At 47.2% G+C, this 16,596-nt stretch overlaps 1 protein-coding gene across 2 annotated transcripts in view; it reads left to right on the top strand.

The window, feature by feature from the left end:
- The window catches only part of PRKCB (protein kinase C beta), a 235,662-nt gene that overhangs the window by 166,107 nt on the left and 52,959 nt on the right, over positions 1 to 16,596 (top strand). For both annotated transcript variants that reach the window (XM_070955146.1, XM_070955145.1), the window contains exons 10-13: positions 6,997 to 7,170; positions 12,114 to 12,205; positions 12,836 to 12,898; positions 15,066 to 15,204. In XM_070955146.1, the coding sequence (XP_070811247.1) occupies positions 6,997 to 7,170; positions 12,114 to 12,205; positions 12,836 to 12,898; positions 15,066 to 15,204 (468 nt within the window). The remainder of the gene's footprint in view (positions 1 to 6,996; positions 7,171 to 12,113; positions 12,206 to 12,835; positions 12,899 to 15,065; positions 15,205 to 16,596) is intronic.

Below are 16,596 nucleotides of genomic sequence, written 5' to 3' on the forward strand. Positions count from 1 at the left end.
AACCCTTTTCCTTCTCTTCCAGTCCCAGTTCTTTATTAGACATGGAATGGGTGTGGAATCAGCTCAGTTTCCTAAGCACCAGTTTCCTGAGCACCTAGCCTGGGTCTGGTCACTGAAGGCTTTGTAACCTTCATGATTGTTCGCCAGTGTTCAGGATGAAAAACACACTCGGGAGAATTGAATTTCCAAAAGTAAAACTTTATTGGATACACCATATTGGTACTGAAGAAACAAAACCAGCTCTGGTTTTCCCACGCAAATGCTTGCATGTTAAACTATAGCTTCCTCTTCTCCCCACTCCTGGGTAATCACATTGTCCAATTATGAGATGTCCTCTTGTTATGGGAATAGTCCATCTCTTTCTCCAGCACCTGCAGGGGTGACCTTGATGGTTTCCATACTTGCCCAATCTCTGCATACATTCTTGGCATTCCATTTCCCCCTTCCCCCCCAGTTCATTGGCAAGTTGAAAAGCATTAGGGTTTGAAAGAAGCAAAGTGATTCAATCTTAGTCAAGGCCATAGCCCCACATCCAACTCATTTCTAGGGCTTGGGTGAGAGTCCAACATGTCTTGATTTGTAGCTCTTCTCTTCTTTGATTGTCTTCATCCCTGAGTCTGGAAAACCCTGTTTCCAGCCCAAGGAAAGGAGGAAGGTAAGGGTAGAAGGCCCGCCTGATTCTTAATTCATATTACACCTGCTCCGACTTGGATTTTTAGGAAAGGAAGACCCTCGACTCCATTTGTGTGAAAGATATAGTTTTATAAAGACCAAGTGGTTAAAGTACAGCAAAGCCAGAATTAAAAGGTATCTGCTATCTCCCTATTGTCCAGTTACATTCAAAGGATTTGTTTAGGTAACAGTCCCCGCTAGATTGGCAGGCCGTTTCATTTTCCCTCCCAGGCCTTTGGCCTTGGGACAATGAGCCGATGACTTGGGATGGCATGATGAGTAGTTTCAATTTTCCCCCTTCCCGGCAGTCCCCTCACACACACACACCCCAGTTTATGGCAGGCTGGCATCTAGCACAACAAGGCTGAAGCTCAGGATGGCAGTTCCGACAATTCTTGGGCATACTACTATATGCTTTCAGACGTGACTGGCTGGTCTTTGGTCAGTTTGTGAAGGCAGCCCAAAGTTCTGATCCAGTAGGCTCAGGCAACTGACCAAGGGCAAATATTAGGCACAAGATCAACCCAAGTGATCATCCAGATCACCCCCCAAATTGCATGACACAATGGAACATAGGTAGGCAGAATAACCCTATCTCCCTCTTTCTACATCTGAAGCTATTAGTATTTCCAGGCAGGGAGGATTGAAGTTAAGGAATTAGGACAAAGGGAACAACAAAATATTAATCTACAAGGCTACGCACACGTCAACAGTAGTTTTGAAGCACAGAAGCTCTCTGCTGTTCATTATTTAATTACTCAATTTATATAACTGCCCACTCATGAGTGACTCTGAGCATCTAACAGGGTTAGAAATGTCACTGCATAAAAGCAACAATAAAAGGATAAAACACACAGCATGTCAAGAACAAAACACCATCTGTTTACGGTGGATGTATCTGTCATCCTGGGTGAAGAATCAACTCTTGAACCCAACAGCCTCCTTGGACCCAACAGGGTCAAGGCTACTGGATCTTGAGAGGATACTTTTAGGCAGGCACTGTGTCAAAGAAGTTGTTGTGCCTTCTGGGTCCCATAGGGTGGCTCTATTTAATTGATAGGACCCAAAGCAAATTAGAACAATTAATCAGTGGAACGACTTGCCTCCAGAAGTTGTAAGTGCTCCAACACTGGAAGTTTTTAAGAAGATGTTGGATAACCATTTGTCTGAAGTGGTGTAGGGTTTCCTGCCTAAGCAGGGGGTTGGACTAGAAGACCTCCAAGGTCCCTTCCGACTCTATTATTCTAAAGCTCTCCTGTGTCTCATGACTTCCTGCCGACCTCGTGGGCCAACCCTGCCAAATCTTGCAGGGCAACCCTTGCCAGTTCCATGCAGAAGATCCATTCCCACATGCTCACCAAACCAAACTGCCAGTTTGCAGGTCCCGACTAACACCTGACATTGGAGGAACAGTTTCCTTTATTCCCTTAATCTCCGGTTGGATTGAAGGCAGCTTGTCCGATGAAACATAGAATTTAAAAGGGGAGGGGGGAGAGAGAGAGCAGCAACAGCTGTGAACCGAGCGTTTCCAGAAGATGAACTCATGGGCAACTGTTAAAAATAATTTTATCGGGCTGGCAGTTAAGTTGGGCCACAGGGGAATGGCTGATAAAGACAAGAGAGCTGTTCCAAATGGAAGTTGCAACAAGGAACTCTGGCGCAGGAAGGAGATCTGTCCATCAACTGTTTTGACTACAGACTCTCTAAGATACGATTGATGGTTTGTCTTCATTTGTCTGAAGTGGTGTAGGGTCTCCTGCCTAAGCAGTGGGTTGGACTAGACGCCAAGTTCCCTTCCAACTCTGTTATTCTATTCTATTCTATTCTATTCTATTCTATTCTATTCTATTCTATTCTATTCTATTCTATTCTATTCTATTCTATTCTATTCTATTCTATTCTATATTTATTCTATACATTCTATATTCTATTCTATTCTATTCTATTCTATTCTATTCTATTCTATTCTATTCTATTCTATTCTAAAACTCATCAAATTTGCAGATGACACTAAGCTGGCAGGAATAGCCAACACCCCAGAAGATGGATCTCAACAGACTGGAACACTGGGCCCCACCTAACAAAATGAAATTCAGTGTAGAGAAAAGTAAGGTTTTAAAAACATCTGTACAGGGACAGACTGGGTGAACCTTGGCTCAATACAGGGGTGAAATCTAAAATTTGTTACTACCGGTTCTGTGGGCGTGGCTTGTTGGGGGGGTTAATGTGACTGGGTGGGCGTGGCCATTTTTTTTTTATTTTTAAAACCATTTTTTACATGTAAAACCATGTAAAAAAAATGCTTTCAAAAGGCTCTGACAATCTCAGCTGAGTTGCCTGATCGGCAGGCAACTCAGCTGGGATCGTCAGAGCCATTTAAAAGAAAAAAAGCTTTTGATGATCGCGGCTCAGCTGGGCATGGGGGGCGGGGGCAGGGATTTTTGCTACTGGTTCTCCGAACTGCCCACCGCCATCGCTATCTACTTGCCCGAGCCGGTCCGAACCAGGAGCATTTCACCTCTGGTTCATTACTAGTAATTGTGAGAAGGATCTTGGAGTCCTAGTGGACAATCATTTAAATGCGAGCCAACAGTGTGCGGCAGCAGCCAAAAAAGCCAACGCAATCCTAGGTTTCATAAACAGAGGGATAGGATCACTTGAAATATTAGTATCTCTTTACAATGCCTTAGTTAGTGCACATTTGGAATACTGCGTCCAGTTTTGGTCACCACAATATGAAAAAGATTTTGAGATTTTGGAAAAAGTGCAAAGAAGAGCAACTAAGATGATTAAAGTTCTGGAGACTAAAACATATGAAGAATGGTTGCAGGAATTGGGTATGTCTAGTCTAGCAAAAGGAAGGACTAGGGGAGACAGGATAGAAGTCATTCAATATTTGAGGGGCTACCACAAAGATGAAGCAGTCAGCCAATTTTTCAAAGAACCAAAAGGCAAGACAAGAAACAACAGATGGAAACTAATCAAGGAGAAAAGCAACCTAAAACTAAGGATAAATTGCCTAACCGTGAGAACAATTAACCAGTGGAACAGACGTTGCCTCCAGAAGTTGTGAGGGCTCCATCACTGGAGGCTTTTAAGAGGAGACTGGACAGCCATTTGTCTGAAAAGATATAAGATCTCCTGCTTGAGCAGGGGGTTGGTCTAGAAGACCTCCAAGATCCCTTCCAACTCTGTTATTCTATGTTTTCAACCTGCTGGATCCTGCAGGACAGTTTGCCCTCGCATGAGTCTTAGAGGCCTCGTGAATAATTTATAAGCATGCCTATTGATCTCCATGCAGCCTCAGTGCCAAAAAAACCCCCCACCTTCTTATGAAGCTGCATTTTCAAGAAGAAACCCAGGTTGCGATTCTCAATGTGGATATTTGTTCCACAGGAGCTCTCCCGCACCCCCTGCAGAATGATGGGCGTATCATGTACTGTATGTGCTTCATTTAATAGTAGCAACAAGCAGAGATTGACTGAGGGTAGATATACTGCAAGGAGCGATAGGCAACTGGTCGGGAGGCTGAACTGTCCCCTGGTTGTGGAGCCCAGTTCAGCCTCCTGACCAACTGCTGGACTGTACATCTCTTCCAATAGCACTTAGACTTATATACCGCTTCACAGTGTTTTACAGCCCGCTCTAAGCAGTATACAGAGTCAGCATATGGCCCCCAACAATCAGGTTTCTCATTTTACTGACCTCGGAAGGATGGAAAGCTGAGTCAACCTTGAATCGGTGAGAATTGAACTGCCGAACTGCAGGCAGCAGGCAGCTGGCAGTCAGCAGAAGTAGCCTGCAGTACTGCATTCTAACCACTGCGCTACCATGGCTCTTAATGCTGGAAGGGCTGAAGAGCTTCGTCCTTTTTTCACTTTTTTGGGAGAAATTAAGAGTCAAAATGGAGACAATTTGCTCATGATGACCTCTTGTTTGCTTTCCCATCCTTTGCTAAATCTCTAAAGCAAGTGAAAATTGTCCCGCCAAAACATGGGAATGCCATCCCATTCAGGGATATGGGGGCCTCATCTGAGCTACAGTTGATCTGGGAGCACTTGTTGATTTGTTGATAGGTAAAGGTTCTGATCCTTGGCCTTCCTTGGTCATGGGCCTCCTTGGGAGATCTCAGTGTAGCCACCCTTCTGAGAAGACCCTCTCATGGGGTGGCTGTGAGGCAAAGGTCTCTGAAGAGCAGAAGATAAACAGAGCTTCAGATAATCTTCAGAGGGTTTGCAGGACCACCCATGTTTCCACTGCACCTGTGTGCCCCAGCACTGCCATCCATGTCTCACATCAGATCCATGGGCCATGTGAGGAAGGGCTCTCCTCCAGGCCAAAGGGAGCTAGATCAGGGCAGCTAAGTGAGGCTCCATTCATACGTCTCAGAAAGCCTGTGCCTACATGAACTAAATGCCTAGAAACCAGGGCACAGATTCTGCTGCCAGGATGAGTGAGGGGACAGCCATGGCATCTAAGCAAAGGAGAAGGGTAGGAGCGTCCCAATATTGCTGCAACATCCTGATTGTCAGACCTGCCCCAACTTAGATCCTTCAGAAAGAAAGACCCTCGATTCCATTCAGTTGAAGTGATTGGTTCTTTTACTAAAGAGAAGTGGTTGCAATGAAAGGAAGACTGGATCTGAGTGTTCCCGTGCAAAAGGTTACAATTTCCCCCTTTCCCTAGCCAGCCCCCCTTGACCAGTTCAACAGTGTCCAACAGCCATCCCAATTTTGGGAACTGCTTTGAAGCTGGGTGCTTTTCAAAGTAGTTTCACATTCCATTTCTAGGCCAGGTGTCCTTGGTGGCTGGTTTATTCCAGTTTGACAGACCTGGTTCCTGTTGATTTGTTTCCCTCCCCCCTTTTATTCATCTTCTTCTCCCCAGCCCAAGCTCCCCCAAATTCCTTCCCTCTCCACTTTCGGTTTATGGCAGGAAGCTGAACCTCTTCCACATTCTGACCAGGTAGGGATTCCTTAACTCTCTTCCTCTGGCCCAGCACCAGGGAAATAGGGAGGAAGCCAGGTAGAACTTGATAAATCTCAACAACTAATCCTGAATCACAAAGGTTAGCAATGACAGCCATGAAGACTTAATGAGAAACAAGGTTTGTTAAACTAATAGTTCCAGTTCTCTAGATCAGGGTTCTTGAGCTGTGGATCAGGTCACAGGGGTATGTGCAAGTGTGTGTGCGCATGCTCATGGCAACTAAATATTCAGTCATTAAGAGTAAGTGCCATCGTTATTTATTACACAACCTTGACACCAGTTAAATCATTTGTTTTATTTGTGGGGAGAGGATGTCATATAATTTCATTTATCATTTGGGGGGTTGTAGTATTCCAAGCTATTACTCAAATTATAGAATACGGAAGAAAAAGGGAACACACACAGATACACCAAGAGAAGATAACGCTCATATAAAATGTAAAAAAAATCAATACAGCATCCTACCACATTAATTGCTCTTTACTTCTTTGAAAAAGATCTCCAGTCTTCTGGAGTGGATAGCTATAATAAATTTAATAAATTGTCATCATCCTCATTTTTAATCTTGGATCTCAGTACATGAGTCTATCACAGAGGATGGACAGGTTGGAGAGAGATCACCTGAGGCTCCTGCTTGGATGTCATTAGGCAGGATTCAGGTTGTCTTCTTCTATTAGATTAATATTCACAGGTTGTGCCACTGTGTAAAAAGGGTTGTATGGGAAAATCTGCATTCCATTTGTGGAGAATTCTCAGCATCAGGTCAGCTCAAAGATGCTCCTAGGTAGGACACAGGCCAAGTGTTGAGTATTCCTCTATGTCTATTGAAACCAGAGGTGTGGGGCCAGGGGAAGGGATGGGTTATTCTCCAAGATGTAATCTATATCTCTTTGCACTTGTTCTTGCTTGTTCATGAGTAACATTCATTCAGATTATGACTGCTGTCAAACCTGCTCAGCTCCCTCCTTGGGGAACGGAATGGGACAACTTGTCACAGCCAACTCACCATGGACAACTCGCTATGGGACTAATAACTGCAGGACAATTTAACAATTCTATTTAATTATTTAAAAAAAATAAAAAAATATTTTAATTTTTCCATTCACATTTCATTCTGTCCTTTTTAAAAATGATTCTATTCCACCATTTCTTTGATACTAGTGTAACTCTTGTCGTGCAGTGAGTTGTCCTGAAGCGAGTTGGCCATGGCGAGTTGGCCGCAACGAATTGTCCTAGAACCTTAGGGACTGACTGAACAGTGGAGTCCTGGGGCCTTAAGCTTATGTGTATGGACAGACAGAATCCTCATTTACACCTTATTTCGTCTTGTTCCAGGTGATGCTTTCGGAAAGGAAAGGAACGGATGAACTTTATGCCGTAAAGATTCTGAAGAAGGACGTGGTCATCCAAGACGATGATGTGGAATGCACCATGGTGGAGAAGCGAGTGCTGGCCCTGGCCGGAAAGCCCCCCTTCCTCACCCAGCTTCATTCTTGCTTCCAAACCATGGTAAGCTCCCCGACAACCCTTCATCCTAAATCCTGCAAAAGCTCCCCAATTGAGTTGAGAAACTTGTCCCTTGAAGGGTATTCCTTGTGCTGGAAATTTAACCTGGATGATCACAATTGCCTTGTGTAAAGACCAAAGAAGACATTGGCTAAAAACAGAGTCATCTGAGCGAGAATGATATGCCCTCTGGAGATTGGACAGTGAGGGCTGTTCAGCAGCAGGAAGGTCAAGGACAGGCACAGAAGACGCAGCAAACTTAAGGGAAGGACAGAAGGAGGACTGGCAGGAAAGAGAGAAAAGTCCTGAGGAACAGAGAAACCCTGGCAGAAAAGGGACATGTTTCCTGGCCAAAAGGAAGGGGATTAACCCTGCATAACTGGACATAGAATAGAATAGAATAACAGAGTTGGAAGGGACCTTGGAGGTCTTCTAGTCCAACCTCCTGCTTGGTGGATAGCTTGAGACAACAGCAGGCAAGGAAGGCCAAATCAGCACACATAACCTTGGTGCACCATAGTAGACCAGTCTCAAATGAGTAAGGCCTCCCAATTCAGAAAAAAGAACAAGTGGGGCACGAGATGGATTTGTGTAAAGGAGCCGAAAGTGTAAGAAGGCCCCAGTTACACAACAGTTCTGTGGAAGGGATGGTGACCCCATCCGGGACCAAAGGTGGAGAGCACCCACAGAGGACCCTAATGCCCACAGCAACTCCATCTTGTTAGGTTGAGCTGAAGTCTGCTTTTCCACATCCAGAATTTCCAGACACGGAGATAATCTTAATGGTCTCACTTACTCAGCCTTGGATAAAGATGCTTAAGTGGGTATTATTGGCATGGCGTTATCTGATCCCATGCCAACCGATGCTGCTGCTCAGTGCCTTTACGTAGGTGTTAAATCAGAACCCAGAGAGTAGAGTTTTAGGCTCTACTCTCTACTCTCTCCTCCTTTCTTTAGAGAAAGGAGGAGAAATAATATAAATTAAAACTCCCACTCCTAAACTTCAAAGATGGTCTAAGAGGATACCATCATCAATGAAATATAAAGAAAGACTAAAATGGATGCACTACCTCTGCTCCAGTCTCAGCAGAGGTCTTCTAAAAGTGTGACCACTGCCATTTCAGTGGTCTGAAGAGAGGCCCAAATAGTCCATTTTGTCCAACGTCCCCTGTAGCTGTAAGCCAAGGGTCTCCAATCTTGGCAACTTTAAGACTTGTGGACTTCAACTCCCAGAATTCCTCAGCCAGCAAAGCTGAAGTTGAAGTCCACAAGTCTTAAAGTTGCCGAGATTGGAGACCCCTGTTGTAAGCCAACCATCTTTTCTTCAACCTTCCCCAGGGAACCCAACTAGAACTGCAAAGAAAGAGAAACACCCAGATGCAACTTGAGCCAAAGCCAGGGGCATTTCCTCCTGGGAGAAGAAGGATCTCGGGCAAGCCAGAGCTCCAGAGATGGCCCTAAGCTCCTTTCCAACTCTAGAGTTAATGGAATGATCTGACCATATCAAGAGATTGATATTACCCAATTCCAGATTACATCCTCGCTGTCCCAGGATCCAAAAAGTCTAATGAGGGGCCACTATTGTGAGTTGGCCCCATAACCTTCTAGGCTAGAACATGGTGGCCATGAACTCTGAAGCTAACTTGGAATCCATTTCCAGAGAAATCAATTAAAGTTGTCCATTCTCTTTGTTTGGGGAATTTCAGCACTAGCCCAATAGCCACAAGGAGCTTATGCAAGGAGGCCAGGTGGGCCGCAGTCCCACCTGATCCCAATAGTCTAATTTCACTGACTGAGCCAGGGGGGAGGGGGCTTGGAGGCAGGAACTTGCTACATCTTGGAGTGACCTGCAGATATGAATTCTATTCTGCACCTCAATTAGCATCAATTACTTTCAATCTTCTTTCTAATTCTCTATATCTTTGTTTCTCAACCCCAGCAACTATAAGATGTGTGGACTTCCAGAGATCGCTGGGGGATTCTTGGAATTGAAGTCCACACGTCTTACAGTTGCTGAGGTTGAGAAAGGCTGCTCTGTGTATGCCCAACATGAGTGCAAGGAAGTGACTCCTCTGCCAACCTGCCTCACAACGCCTTTTTCAAAGGACATCAACAGATAAAACCACCACGATAAAGTGAAGCAATAGAAATCAGAAAACTTCCCTGCAGCAGGTGGGCCATGTTTCTGTAAAACAATTGGCATCCTTTGGAGGGGTTGGGGTGCAGTGACCCCGGGGGAAGCAGAGAGACTGGATAGCGGAGACGGGGTGGAAGCCTTCCCAATTTGGGTGGGAGGACTGATTAAGAATGAAGAGCGCCGAATGCCTTTGTTTGGGGGATCCTTTTTGCCCCCAAAGTGGCCAACTCTGCTACTGCAATGCAGCGATTTAACACGCTGGATGTTGGCAGCAGGAATTGGGGGGGGCAAAGGGCATGAAGGAGGAGCTTTCCCACCTCTGGCTCAGGGCAGCGAGCCATTCTCCACGCAGCAAAGGACGCCAGGCGCAGCTCCCGCAAAGCACTTTCTCTCCAGCTGTTTCCAGCTGGCGGCTGGATAAAGGCAGAGGGGCCATGCTGAGAGCAGCCCTTCCTCAGCAGCAGCTCTTGGACGGCAACAATGGAGGCTTAGAGGATTACCCTGAGACGTCAGCTCAGCAGTTGGAGTTGGCAAAGCCCGCTGGCAACCGCCAGAACTCTCCCATCTTGGTGATGAAAGGCCGGCTTGCTGAGATCCGTCTTGCCTAGCCTCTTTCTGACATCTGAAGTGTGTTGGTTGAAGAGGATTAGACGGCGCAAACCTGCCCGGGGCTTAGCACTAATTGGACTGGGGACATAATCACAGGTTGTAGCAAAGGGTATTAGCAGCAACCAGGCCGGAGGCAGAAGTGGACGAGAAGGAGCAGTTGTGCTCATTCCATGCACGGGAACTTTCTCTCTCCATCTCAGCAATGGGTGTATTGGGGGGTGGGTGGGTGTTAACCAATTGCTCAATATTTCAGGAGCCTGAGAGGCTCCCAGCTGATCTACAGATGTTAGATGTGTGTGAGATGCCCTCGGCAGAGTTTTCGGATGAGGCTCCAGTAGCTCTCCTAAACTGAAGGCATCAGGGGTGGGGTGGGGGAATCAAGGTGGTACCTGCAGCCACATGGCACCCGCTCCATTTGTACATACATGTAATGTGCAATTTGTGTAAAAAGGGAGGGCAGAATAACAAAATAACAGATTTGGAAGGGACCTTGGAGTCCAAGCCCCTGCTCTAGCAAGAGACCCTAGACCAGGAATGTTCAACTTTGGAACTTTAAGACTTGTGGAGCCACATGGCTGGTTGGGGAATTCTAGGAGTTGAAGTCCGCAAGTGTTGTGACCCAGGCCCGAGTAGGTAATAATTGACGCAAACAGTTCCAAAACAAACAGACTTTATTAGAACAGCTGAGAATTAACTCATTCTCCGCGTAGTCCAAACTAAATTAAAACAAACTCTTCATAACACAAATTCTTCAGTCTAATCACCAACTTTGGTATAATTAGGCAAACTGTCAAAGGCTTCTCTTGGCAAAAGTTCAAAAGCAGAAGACGCTGACAAGATTATGCAGCAAGACTATCAACGTTGTTTTCCGGCAAAGAGGCCAAGAGCCGTTGCTGGTCTTTTAAGCCTAATGGGAGGGGCCAATCATCTCTTGGCCCTACTCCCGAGTCGTACTCTCTGCTGTAGCTGCTCCTGCCTTCTGGCAGCTCTTCTCATACGTGCACTAGGAACAGGCTCCTCCTGTTCCTCTGCCTCTCTACTGTCTGCCTCTGGAGGCTCTGGAGTCCGCACCTCACTCCCCAATGGCCCTGGCCCCATCTCTGCCTCTGACACAGAGCTCTCATCTGGGCCTTCCTCAAACTCCAGGACTGGCCCATGTTCTTCCTCAGCCTCATCACTCTCTGACTCCGCTGCCAGCTCTGCAGGCTGCTGCCAAACCACAAAAACAAGTCTTAAAAGTTCCCAAGGTTGGATACCCTTATTCTATATCATTTCGGACAAATGGTTTCCAATCTTTCCTTGAAAACTTCCAGTGATGGAGCTCCCACATCTTCAGAAGGCAAGCTGTTCCGCTGGTTAATTGTTCTAGCTGTCAGGGCAGGGCAGGTCTTCAGTGGCACGGTTGTGACCGCCATCTGGACTTTTCTGTCCCCACTCCACCCCCAGGGGTAGATGCCCCTGCCTCAACCAGGCCCAAAGGCTCTGCCCCTCTTGCTTCGGAAGTCCTACAGGACACAACTTTGGCCTGATCTCCTCCACGGTGGTTGTGAACAAAGGAGCTCAAGGGAGCCAATTAAAAGACAATTCAAAGCCCAAATCCACCCTTCCCACTTTGCCTTGTCTCTCCTCTAATCTAGAAATGTCCCCTTTAAGTCCTCATCCTCATCCTTCCCCTCTCCTCTCGCACCAGCTGTGCTTTCCTGCAATACATCTAATCCCACAAAAGGAAGTCAAAGGGATTTTTTTTTTTTTTACTTTTTAATACCAAAAAGGCAACCAAATCCTTCCTTTCATCGGGCTTTAAATTGTCTATTGCAGTGGCTGCAACAGACTGACGGTGTCCTGGTGAGGACCTGTCCTCCTCCCGACTTTTTCAGCTCAGCTGCACAGAATGGCATCCCGCAGGACACGGGAACTCCTTCCTGCTGGATGCAAAGTCAGGACACAGGAGAGGCTGAAGGAGGAGGTCACCAGAGGCCATCAAAACTGTGCTTGTTTTTGACACGCGTGGCACATGCTTCAATTGCACAGCTACAGCCACTGCCTTGACTTTGCAGTACAAGCCCCAAAGATGCCCCGTGGCAGCGTCTTTCCAACTGAGAAGAAAACGTTGCTTGCAGGGCACCCAAGAGGCCCAGCGTGGTGCTTCTTTTGACTTTGGTTAAGCATCCTCCACCGTTTTTCTCCCCTTTTCTCTCAGGATCGCTTGTATTTTGTGATGGAGTATGTGAACGGTGGTGACCTCATGTACCAGATCCAACAGGTCGGGCGATTCAAGGAGCCCCACGCTGTGTAAGTCACCACTGCCATTCCAGGGCAGTGCCAGGGCAGAGGGGTGTGTGCTTGTGAGGATTTCTGTCATCCATGGCATAGGACCTGGGTACTTATGAGACCGCCTTCTGCCTCCGATAGCCTCCCACTGACCAGTATGCTCCCACAGAGAGGGTCTCCTCAGGGTGCCGTCAGTTAGACAGTGTCGACTGGCGACCCCCAGGAGGAGAGCCTTCTCTGTGGGGGCACCTGCCCTCTGGAACGAGCTGCCCCCGGAGATTCGTCGGATTCCCGACCTTCGTACCTTTCGCTGAGCCCTTAAAACACTATTATTCCATCAAGCAGGGCTGGCCTAAAATTTTATTGGAATGGGTTATTTTATTTTAGATGATTGGCCAAACTATTTAATAATTTTAAATTGTTTTTAACTTTTATATTGTTGGTTTTTATTTTGGCTGTACACCGCCCTGAGTCCTTCGGGAGAAGGGCAGTATAAAAATTCAATAAACAAACAAACAAACAAACAAACAAACAAACAAACAAATAAATCTCCCTCTCCCTCTGAGGACCAATGATGCCAAGGGCCTCCTGTGCCAGGGGCCGAGGTGGCACCTCCTGGCCTCTCCATGACTCTCCGTTCTTGACTGGCAGGTTCTATGCAGCCGAGATCGCCGTGGGCCTTTTCTTCCTGCACTGCAAAGGGATCATTTATCGGTAGGTGGGCTGCTTTCCTCTCTATGACTTCCCAACCTTGTAGTTCCCAGGCTCTGCTGTGGCCCACGTCCACCGCCAGCCAAAGCCTTCCTCCTCTTGGAAGCCCCACTGGGATTGTCTTGATCAGAGGAAGGGGTTGGAGGCACCCCTTCCTTGGCATCTCACACTTCGGCAGTCTTGATGAGACACAAGCGGACTGATGAGTCACAGAGGGGGGATGGGCAGGCCAGGGACTCCTGGGGTTCATCTGCTCTGCTCCCTCTAGACTGGCATCTGAGAAGCATCTGGAGATCCCCCAATGGGAATTCTGGGAAAGCAGCAGAAATGCAGAGTAGGACCATCAGACACCATCAGATACCAGCAAAAACCCCCAGGCCGGCAGCCCAGCCAAGGCCCCAGAGAGCTGTAAGGGGGCCACAGGGGGCCTGGCCAGTGGTGAAATCCAGCTGGTTCTATCTGGCTTGGGTGAACCGGTAGAGCCAGCGACAGGAGGCTCTGCCCACCCGGCCGGACATCATCATGTCCCGTTTTTGACCCTCTGCACATGTGCAGAAGGCTCTGCGCATGCCTGGAGGAGGCGCCCGCTCACATTTCTGAACTGGTAGAGAAGGTGAGTAAATTTCATCGCTGGGCCTGGCCTCAGAAGCAGCCCCGGTGTCTCCTGGAGAAGCAACCATCTCATCTCCGGAGCGAAAAGGGGGCTGCCTTTGTTCCCTGCTCCTCCCCTCCCCCGCTCATTCAGCACTCTGCATCTCCTCCTCTGCTGCCTGCCTTCCCCCCCACCCCACTGCAGCTTTTACGGGCAGCAGGTTGGGAATGGCACGGCGGCAGCTGTAGGGCGAGAGATGGCGGCTGTGTGCCTCCAGGTGTCATTGAACCAGGGCTGTCTGTGCCCGCCTTGATGATGTTCCACAGACCCTCTCTTGCACAGAGTGGCACTCGTCTCGCAGATCCCTTGGAAGCATGCACAGCCAAGCAGGCATTCAAGCCTCCCCTTCGGAGACAAGCAATGCCTGCCTCCCCACCCACCCCCGTCCCCAGATTTCAGTTCTAGGGCTCCAGGGAAGAAGGACGGGCTGGAACAGCGTGAAAGAGGGAGAGCCAGACTCCGCGGCATTTGCGTTTGGCACTGGCTGCTCTGACCTTCCACACGCTTGCAGAGGCTTCTGCTTTTCCAGTGGAAGAGAGCTGCTTGCTGCTGCTGATGGAGAATTCAGCAACGTGATTTTATTTCCATTTCCAGACCTCTCCTAAACCTTGATGGGGCCTGTCCAAAGAGGCCTTTGAAGCTCACTAGATGAGACTCGTATTGAGGGCAGGGAAGGCTCTGCTGCCCTCCAGGTCCAAAAGAACGGGGTTGGGGTTGGGGCTGGGGTTGGGGGGGGGCATTTCCGTACTTCAGCAGAAGACAAAAAAATTACAGAAATGCATCTCTGAATGCCTATGATTCCCTGTTTATTCACCTTTTCCGCCATTTGCCTGCCATTCGCACCCTCAGCCATCATCCAACAATGTAGGTAGTCCTTGACTTACGACCACAATCAGAACTTCCGTTGCTAAGCGTGGTGATTGTTAAGTGACTCATGCCTAATTTTACCACAATTTTTTGCCACAGTTGTTAAGTGAATCAGGTGGTTGTTAAGCAAATTTGGCTCCCCTCGTCGACTTTTCTCATCAGAAGCCAGCCAGGGATCTTGACCACGTGGCCACCAAATACCGTGACCGACGTAGATACATGATGGTGGCGAAAAGGCGAAGGGAGTTATCGCAAAAAGGTCATAAAAACTGGCCACAACTCTCTTAACAATTACTTCACTTAACAATGGAAATTCGGGTCCCATAAGTCAAGGACGACCTATATTCAGCTTCCAACTAAATATCATTCAATGGAAAACATTTCTGAAGCTTCACATTTCAGCTCCAAGGTCTGATCGCAGGAATGTCTTTCTCACTCTCTTTCTCTTTTCTTTCTCTCTCTTTTCCTCTCTTTTCCTTTCTTTTTCTCTCCCTCTCTTTTCCTTTCTTTTTCTCTCCCTCTCTTTTCTCTCTTTCTCTCTATTCTCTCTTTCTCTTTCTCTCTTTCTCGTTTTCTCTCTCTGTCTCTCACTCACTTTTTCTCTCTCTTTCTTCTCCCTCCTTCCCTCCCTCTTTCTCTCTGTCACTACAGAGACCTGAAACTTGACAATGTGATGCTGGACTCCGAGGGCCATATCAAAATTGCTGATTTTGGCATGTGCAAAGAGAATATCTGGGATGGAGTCACCACCAAGACTTTCTGTGGCACGCCCGACTACATTGCTCCTGAGGTGAGCCAAAGGCATCTCCTGTCTCTACCTTAAACTTTTGTTGCTACTTCTCAGCAAAGGCTCCAACCGATGAGAGGTCATCCCAAGTCCCAAATCTGCATTACATGAGATGGAGGTTAGTTTGAGTAAAAAAAATTTCAATATTTCACACTTGCAACCAAAAGTCTAGGAGTCTTCCCACAGGGCAAGAACTGGCTTAAGTGCCATTGTCTGTGTCAGCTGTGTGGGTAAGTGGGAGGGAAGGAAGTGGGGGAGGGAAGAGAGCAAACAGTTTTGCCAACCAGTTGCCAGGCAGAGAAGCCGATAGAAGCCAATGAGAATTGGTGAATTCAGTTCAGGCCTTTGAAGAGTCTCTTGGTGAAGCCAAGAGGATACAAAGGCAGTTTCTGTGGTGTGGCATGTGGCTGTGCCTCAGACTGAGGTGTCATTGCTGCTTATTTACTCAGCAATAATGAAGGTGGCTATGCAATCCCTAAATCCTTGGCCTTTCAGTCTCTCTACTTGCTGTATGCACGCATGCATGGACTGCATGCATGGGCCATGCCGTGATTAATTGGGATTAATTTTTTAGTCAAAGTGAGGATGCTTAAGTGAGTAAATATTGGTTGGAACCTTAATTAAAACTCCATTGTCGCTGGCGCTTGTCCTCCAAGGAAGAGAAATGGGCTATAAGGAAAATCAGTTTGGTGATCTTTATGAAAGCTGTATGAGCATCTGAGTCAAGGAAAATAGTTCTGCTCCTTCTCTGAGTAACACTGAGCCATTTTGCGCATCCTTCCATGCTTCCCAGGGAGATATTTAATTACTATCCCTAATGCCTGTTATTTTCCCTTGTTCTGCCAAGATTAATACGGGAGCCCTGCCAGGGTGATTAATGCTCTTTTGGAACGGAAGAACTGGCCATGTGCTTTGCTGGGCAACACGGCTGCATCTCTAAAATGCTCATTTTCTTACATTTTGCTTTTAATTAATTGTTTTCTTTCAAGTGTATGAAAGAGGAAGACCTGAAACTGCACCCCACAATTTTAGCAAAATAAAGGTAGGACGTGGATACATCACTTGGAGAAGATGGAAAAGGCGAAAAATAAATTCCTCCTCGTTTCAGGTGTAACTGCAGGCAGAGACACCTATGTGGCTGTCTAACCTCCAACTTCTTTTCTGGCAAATCTCAGGTTTAAGGAAGTGGCCACAGAGCCTTCCCCCACTTCATGCCTCCCGCTGCATCAGGGCTACAATCCCAGGAGGTCTGGAGCTGCCATCTAAAAGACACCCACGATGGGTCCCATTCTTCTTCTTCTTGTGCCATGTCCGTCATTGGACGTTGGCGATCATGTTGGCCATCCTATTTTTGTCAACAGCCACACGAAAAAGTGCTGCTGAGTTTTGTCCAAA

This window comes from Pituophis catenifer, unplaced genomic scaffold (assembly GCF_029215685.1).
Source record: "Pituophis catenifer annectens isolate HBS135680 unplaced genomic scaffold, rPitCat1.0.hap2 SCAF_16, whole genome shotgun sequence".
In the NCBI taxonomy this organism is placed as follows: Eukaryota; Metazoa; Chordata; class Lepidosauria; order Squamata; family Colubridae; genus Pituophis; species Pituophis catenifer.